Below are 8,461 nucleotides of genomic sequence, written 5' to 3'. Positions count from 1 at the left end.
CAGCGGGACCATCATCGTAACAGACCGACATGAAAGGTCCGAAAATGTCTGACATTGAAAGACATTTCTTGTCATCTCTTGTTATAAACAACGCACGTCTGAAACTACCCGCAATAACATTACATAATGTCATATAGACACTAGAGCAATAATTAAAATGTAAAAAAAAAAAAAAAAGCACTTCTTATTTACACTACATATATACAGTACATAGAAATATAAAATAGTTTAAGTTATATTGCCTAAAACATTTACACAGAGCTGTAGGACAACGATTCACTGCTTACAGTTGTGTTTAAACCCCCATCAGAGTGCACTGGCTGAGTGTGATGCCTTCCGTGTGCAAGATGATGATGATTTAGATTAAGATCAAGATTTCCATGGGGACGCTACTGTGCTGTAAAAAAAAAAAAAAAGCTCAGTTTAGACACGGCATCTTTGGAATTAACACCTAGTTGCTATGGTTACTAGCAGCTTATGAGACCCCGAGACAAAGTCCTTTCGCAGTCCCGCTGCTTCCGAGGACCCCAAGACTTTACGGGGCCCTTTCACTTCTTCTTGGGGCTCCACCGGGGCTTCCTGAGCAGCGGGTTCCGTGCCGCGTTGTCCTGCGGGTCCCTGGGTTCGGGAGCCCAGGGCGCGGGCGGAGGAGAGGCCGGCTGCTGCGGCTCCTCCTCTATTTTGTTTCCGTCGTCCCCGGGGGAGCCGTCGCCGGGGCGACGGCGAGGAGCAGGGACGCGGGAATCGCTGGCGGAGGAGCTGGTCCTGGGCACGGCCGCCGCCGCCCCGTCGCTCGCCCGCCCTCTCTCGTTCACCACGTCCACAGAGGGAGCCTCGGTGAGGGTGTCCAGCCGGCGCAGGGGCAGCATGGCCCTGGACGAGGAGCGGGCGGGTTGACCGAACCTGCGGCGCCCGGACGAAAAGGCCACTTCGGACATGGTCTCCTCATCACCTGGGAAACGGGAAGAAAAGGAGAACTGTGGTGATAAACATCTATTGATCAATAAGCCACTTTGGTGTGTGTGTGTGTGAGAGTGTGTGTTTGTGTACCTGCATGGCTTCGTCTCTTCAGAGGGAACCTGGAGTCCAGACCCTGCCCAGCAGGAAGGGAGAAATACTTATGGGATTTGGGAACCACCTGGTGGGGAAAAAACAACAGCGGAAAACAGTGAACAGTCTCTTCTCTAATTTGGATAGAGGCTTCAAATTTTACTTTGCATTATTAAAATCCAACGGATTGCAGAGCTTGGAAAAAGGAAAACTAAATTTGAATCCACCCAGTCAATCTGGTTTTTTTTTTTGTTTTGTTTTCAATTTTCCAATTACCTCCATTATAATGAGAAATTATGAGGCCATATTCCTGCGCCTTTGGTCAACAGCAGCGAGCGTGTGCACTTGCGTGAGCCGACCCCCGCTACAGACCATATGTCGGGCCTTCCTGCGTACCGTTGTCTGGAAGCTGCCAGGCCGGAGGCTGCGGCGGACGCTGGCGTGGCGGCGGATCAGGATCTCCTTGGACTGGGTTTCGTTGGGCAGGGCGTGCTTTCGGGTGTACTCCACTGTCTGCTCACCGGGGGGGGGGGGAAAACACGAGACGTGAAACATCCCGAGGCGGGAGAACGGCCTGGAAACGCGCGAGCCCTTCAGAGCTTCAACATCAAAAGGTGGCCCTCGTTTTTGGCCGGGGAACACGCCCCGCATCAAGTGCCTCGGATCGTCGGTCCGTTTGATTGGTTCAAACACTCAGAAGCACTAAACCACTTTTATAGTCCTCTCCGTGTCCTTTTACAGCTAAGCCGGGCCCGAGCTTATCCCACCACACCGGGCCACACCTGTCTGGGCCACGGGAATTGAGAAGAATCTCCATATTCCCCTTCTCCGCGAGTAATCTCTGTTAGTATAGAACCAAACTACGGCTTCTACCTGAATCAAACACCGGCAGCGTTTGAGAAAGGTCTTGAGTAGGAAGGATCCCGTTGATCTTCGGAGGGATGTTTCTCCACCCCCGAACCTGCCTGCCTCTGACTTAGCGCTGCGGAATTGTGGCGCGAAAGCAAACATCAGAGAGATGACATCAGTTGTTAAACTAGAAGAAAAAACAAAACAAAACAGCTCAACCCCTCCAACACTACAGGGATGCTGTCGGGCCGGTTTGGTGATAGCAACAGTGTTGGAGCCTCGTGGCCAGTGACCCCTCTCTAGACTCTTGCCGAGACCAAAGTGGGGTTCGGGGACCGGCAGAGGTCCTCCAAGGGGCTCCAGGGGGTCCACAGCAAAATGATGACTAGTTAAAAGTAATCAATTGTGATCATAGTTTCACCGTAATCTCCCCAACTATAGTATAGACTGGTATGGAAGTTCAGGCTAAATCACATCGAAACAACAAAATTCTTCTCAGATTTGGGTCCCAGAGAAATCGTATCCAAGGGGGTCTGCAGCCTAACGCCCATCGAATTGACGGTCCTTGCTATGACAAAAAAGGTTGAGAACCACCAAACCGCCATCAAACACACATTCTGTTTTTAAGCGTTGGAGGCGGATGGAAATGTACTCCCAGTCACGTCTGCGGCTATGCAAAGCGGTTTCAGGTCCCCGGACGAACGCGAGGCCGCCAGAAACTCTGCCGATACTCCGACTCGTCGCCCGGGCGCATGAATACATCTTAATAACAGTTAGGAAGGGACGCCCAAGGATCACTATTGAGAAGATCAATCCCCTGCTTCTCACCCGCTGTCGGATCTTGTACATGTTCTTGGACAGCAGCTCGTGCATATTCTTCAGGTCCACCGCCTTGAACTTCTTCTTGGGCTTAGAAGAGTTGTTCTTCTCCTCACTAGAAACAGGAAAAAAAAAAAAAAAAGTTGACAGAAAGTTGTTCAGTCGCTCTCGCCGCTCACGGTCTGACAGGGCTAAATGGGTTTGGGGGGGGGGGGGGAGAGGAAGGCGTCGTACTAGAGAGAGACGACGGACGGGGCGGCGCTGATGTCTCCGGCGACCGTGTCCAGGATCTCCATGGCGTTCTGGAGCTCCAGCTTCTTGTACAGCGCCACGATGCTGGACTCGGCCCGGCTGTCCCTGATCAGGATCTTGCGGAGGATGCGGTTGTTGAATTTCATGAACCTGAAACAGGCGGAGAAGAAGAAACCGCGAGTCAGCGCCGCCTTTTAGATAATACGTCAACATTTTGGCAGCTCATGAATAAACTGATTTTATTCGTGAATCGAATAAATGGATATTTTATTGAGTGAATCCTCCTCATAAAAGGTTGGTTAAAGGGTTAAAGGTTAGCTCTGTTTCGAAAACCAGTATGGTGTTCTACAGCTACCTGTAGATATGGGTTCATTGGACCAGGGAAACCAGTTTCACGAGAAACTAGAGACAACGTGAGGGAAGCAGGAAGCCATGGGACAAACAGAGGTTAAAAAAAAAAAAAAGAAGAAGCCGCGATGAATGAAGGGCGGTGCCGGTGCAACTCCGAAACTCGGGGGGGATTTAAAAAAAAAAAAAAAAAAAAAGTTTAAGAACTTTGGGGGGAAATGTCATCTTGAAAATTGCCACCAGATTCTACCTCCACCTTACTAGTCCGAACGACTGTATAAAAGGAGGAGGTCCGGAGGGAGGTTTAGGATTCTTACTTGTCCTTCCAGTAGAAGTGGCTCCACTGGCCACAGAGGTCCTCTATGCCAGAGATGGTGTGTTCCATGAGCTGGAGGGAAAAGGTCAGGGATGTTAATGCTAAACACACCGACACAAGATGTACGACATTATGGGGGCGGTTTCGCAGACAGGGTTCAATCTCAACCGGGACAAAGATAATTCTATTTTAATTCATCCAGAATTTAAAAATGCCTTTCTGAGGCGTCGTTTAAGTGAAGACGGTGAAGGACTAGTCGGCTCCTTCTATCCAGTTTCAGTGCTTGTCTTAGACCAGGTAATCCATTTTCTCTATTGCCAAGTTACCCCTGGAGGCCACATCTATTATTCCAAGCCAGGTTTTATTCGAAACTTTACTGAGACCTAGATTAGGTCTAATCTTCCTTCTGGAAATAAGATTTTTTTTTTTAAACTAAGACTGGGGCAAGTCTCGAATATAAGTGTGATTCAGTCCAATATTGGGCCTCATCTGTGTCAGCGAAAGCACCCCATAATGTCTGACGATAAGAAGCGGTGCTGTACCCTGCAGTGGATTTCGGCGTTGATGGTATCAAGATTGCGATTGGTCCGGCGGACGTTGATGAACTCGATCAGGGGACGAATACTGATTCCCTGCGGGGGGGGGGGGGGGGACATGGACATTAATAAGTGTTCATTCATTTTGGAAAATCAAAATATTTTCCAACCGTCCAACTGCTACCTGAATGAAGACGGTGAAGAGGATTATGACGATCGTCGCGGTGATGAACAGCTGCCTGCGACCGATGTTATCCGGGAGCGTGAAGACCAGGGCGAAGGAAATGGCGCCCCTCAGGCCGCCGTACGCCAGACCAAACTGGTCTTTTAGGTTGAACGGGATGGTGCGGAAAGGGTTAATGATCTGAGTCAGAACCAGGACACCTAGGAGGAGGAGGGAAAAAAATTTAAAAATAAAAGAGTCCATGTTAAAACAATAATAATAATAAAATAAGCTGAGCCGTGGGGAAAGCGACTGAACTGAACCCCTCACCCAGGCCTCGCCACACGAAGGCGAACAGCAGCGTGAACAAGATGTAGCCCCAGTTCCACTCGTGCTCCGTCGTGATGGTGACCACGCCCAGGAAGAAGAAGATGAGCGTCTCCGAAATGGAGCCCAGCATCTTGATGACGTGGCGGACGGTGGTGCACGAGCGCTGCGACACGTTCTCCTCCACGTAGTACTTCATCGTCAGGGCGCACGTCACGATCCTGCAGCGAACCAAAACCGCGATGAAAACGCTTTAACTTTATAAAAATAAAAAATAAAAAAAATAAAAAGTACATATCGGGCTCATTTCAATTCGTGTTTTTTCAGTTATCGATTGGCTTACAACTTGAATATTAAATGCAGCCAGTTAGCAAAAAAAGTCAGCCAGGTAGAAGCCCCGCCCCTCACTATAAAGCCAGAGTATGCAGAGGCTCGTCCACCCTGAAGTGACTTCCTGTGTAATGAAGCGTCACTGGTTTGTTGACATGCCTCTGCAGCGGGGTCAGTAATGTCTGGTCTCGCCCCGATTTCCACACGTCGTACTCACGCCATGATGGAGGAAATGGCAAAGAGCTCGGCCACCAGGTAGGCCAGGTAGCTGTACATGAAGATGAAGAGCGGCTCGATCTCCCGGACGTTGGCGGTGAAGCGGGTGGTGAAGGAGGCCACGAAGCCGAACAGGATGCCGAAGCCCATGCCGCCCAGGCCCACCACGAAGAAGCGCGCCACGCCCAGGAACACGTCCACGGGCTCCACCACCGGCATGTCGGCCACAAAGTTAAACATGTTGTACAGAACCTTAAGTAAAGAGAAAAAGAAAGAAAACACGCACGCACGCACACACACACACACACACACACACACACACACACACACACAAAAACACATGAGCCCCAGTTCTCATCATCTTACTGTGAAGATCAATTCTTCCCGTTCACCAAACAATCTCCAAAGCCCCGGCCCCTGGTCCAGGGCGGTGTCGGGGGCCCACAGACACCAGTCGCAGCTTTTACGATAAGAGTGATTTATTGTTTTTGTTTAAACAACTCTGTTTACAATGCGATAACTTGATCTCCTGGCGAGTGACTCAGTAGCTACCTTGCTTTCTTTCTTTTCTTTCTCTCGCTTCTGTTTGACGTAAAATCGCTGATAAAAGATTTCAAGGCAGCGGCCGCTGCAAAGTTAAAACGCACGGCGACCGAGTGGTTCAGCGACGTGGTTCCGATCAGGCGGCAGACGGCGGAAAATCACCGACATAGAACCGGAAACAGAGGAACTTATCTCAGGGACAAAAATTATACGAAAAAAAGAAAACAGTTTATAAAAAAAGAATAAATAAATAAACCAATGAATAAATTAAATAATTTAACACACACACACACACACACACACACACACACCCCCACACACACACACACACACACACCCACACTTCTATGGAAATGTTTGGCCTACATTGGTTGTATCTTTTCATTTTCCAGACTACTTTCTTGTACATTGCAGAAAAGGTGAAGCGGCACCATCCTGGAGGACCCGGAAGATTTCTTTGATTTTAGATCCCGACACGAAATAGGATTCACCCGCACAAACATGTATTCAGACACCACGCCGAGTCCCCCCGGGGGGAAATGTTTGTCTTTAGTGCCGGCATCAGATCGGCTCACTACTGTATACTAAACGAAGGGTTCCCACCACTCCCACTGCAATGTATGTGTGTGGGTGGGTGTGTACACACCAACCACTGATTGTGTTTGAGCATAGAGGAAGAGGGAAGAGCGATAGACTAGAGCCCGAGCCTGTTCCAGGCGAGACCCAGATGACAATGAGTATTTTAACCCCTCCCACGGAGCCAATTACAACAGTGAGCTCAGAAACTGGTTTGGCCACATCTGAACAAACACACTGCACCGGAGAGATGCCTGCGGACCATAGAGACACAAGTCCAGCTGCATTGGTCTCTACCACACCACCCCCACACCCCCAACTCTTCCTCATTGATCTTCCTTTTGGAGTACGCAACTCAATTCCATCCCACACTTATAAGTCCCCGTCGTCGTGGGATGACAGAACGACGACGTATGAACAGCACAGCAGCGTCTGGGCGAAACCTGAGCTTGTCTTTCAGGGTGTCACCCAACGACAGCCGAAGAGGAAGTTCACTCCAGCCGAAACCAGCGTCTCTCTTCGGCAGGAGCGCCGGTTTGATGCAGTGGGAACCTTTCTCATCCGCATGGTTGTTTACATGATCGTCCCAAGTCACAGTAGAGGGCCCTTGCTCGTCGATTTGCATGTCGGAACAGGCGACCAACGCTTCCCAGGCAGACCAACGTGTAGCGACAGGTCGGGCCGGCGGGTATTTGGAGCCACCGTGAAGTGTGTTGCATTCACAAACACGTGAGTCGGCGGCGAATAAAAACATTCCCTTTGACCGAATACCAAAAAACTGTCCCCCCTCCTCCGCAACGTACCACAGTGACGGCGTCGTTGAAGAGACACTCGCCGAAGACCACGATGTACAGCTGCTCGTTGACCGAGACGTCCTCGAACACGCTGAGCACGGCCACGGGGTCCACGGCCGAGATGATGGTGGCAAACAGCAGGTTCTCCTGCAGGTTGATGTCCTGCACGCCGAACGCTTCGATCTGGCATATGGCGAAAAGGGACATCCCGATGCCGATGCTGTTCCACAGGGTGCCCACCACGGCAAACCATAACACCTGCAATTTTTTTTTTTTTTTTTAAACAGTACAATGTAATAAGAAGGCAATACAGTTGACATCTATGGAAACCAAAGCATCTGCGCCGATATGAAAACGCATAATCAAGTTTCATGGGTTTTTTTTCAAGTATCATTAAATATTTCATAAGGGACGAACACATACTGTGCCAATGTTCTCAAAGAAGGGCCTGGTGGGCATGAAGTAGCCCGAGTCCAGGACAATGGGGGGAAGCATGTAGAGGAAGAAGACGTTGGAGCTGAGCACAGCCGGGGGTTCCTCGTGCACGGAATGCATGATGCCACCCACGATCAGACCAATGGTGATCAGCAGGCACGACTCTGGCACCCACACCGTGATCTTGTGATACACATGGAAGCCTGGAGGGGTGGGGAGTGGGGGTAGACCAGGTGAGATACATGGGAGAGGCAAAGGCTGAAATTGGAAGTGAAAGCCCAACATTCAGATAATATATGGATGGGTTTAAATTAAAAAAACTAGATGGTATAATTAGTCAATTGATTATTACATATATATATATATATATATATATATATATATATATATATATATATATATATATACACAAAAAGTATATTTTGGCCACCTACCTATTTTAGCAAACGAGGCGAGCAGAACCCACAGGGTGATCTCAAAGGGGATCTGTATTCTCGAGTAGTCCATCGTAAAAACGGGCATGTTTTCCTTCTCGGCATCGGGAAAAGCCTGAGGGCCACCGGCGGGTTTAATCGGGGGCAGAACAGTGCCACCGCTCGTGGGTTTTTGCGGAATTTCTCCATTTGATCCGCACAGGAGAGTCAAAACCACGCAAATAAAAAGCAAATGCGCCGTCACTTTCACGCTGCGTGAATATCCCATCACTGATGAAATCGTTAAGTCCACGTGGTTTGATCTGGGCCCCCACCCCCCCAAAAAAAAGACCCGGTCCAAATATTTCAATGTTGGTCCGGTCCTGTTAATAATGAATAAATAAAAGTCCCTCAACCGATTATCGATCCATTTTCACTACAGCGGCGACGCCTTGGTCAATATCAGCCGCCTTCCCAAAGTGTGAGTGAGGTGG

At 49.4% G+C, this 8,461-nt stretch overlaps 1 protein-coding gene across 1 annotated transcript; it reads right to left on the bottom strand.

The window, feature by feature from the left end:
* Positions 1–313: 313 nt before the first annotated feature.
* Positions 314–8,256, bottom strand: slc9a2 (solute carrier family 9 member 2; the record flags this gene model as incomplete). The annotated part of the gene is made up of 13 exons (XM_080019562.1): positions 314–952; positions 1,051–1,138; positions 1,447–1,563; positions 2,728–2,833; positions 2,953–3,120; positions 3,636–3,706; positions 4,177–4,266; positions 4,355–4,554; positions 4,664–4,881; positions 5,208–5,458; positions 7,129–7,377; positions 7,543–7,757; positions 7,989–8,256. 13 exons carry the CDS (start codon positions 8,254–8,256, stop codon positions 549–551), a joined length of 2,445 nt encoding a protein of 814 aa, XP_079875688.1. The 3' UTR covers positions 314–548.
* Between the last annotated feature and the right edge of the window lie 205 nt (positions 8,257–8,461).

Source organism: Zeus faber (assembly GCF_960531495.2).
Source record: "Zeus faber genome assembly, chromosome: 18".
Classification (NCBI taxonomy): Eukaryota; Metazoa; Chordata; class Actinopteri; order Zeiformes; family Zeidae; genus Zeus; species Zeus faber.
Note: the sequence above shows the minus strand (reverse complement) of the source record. Positions and strands in the feature narration are given on the sequence as shown.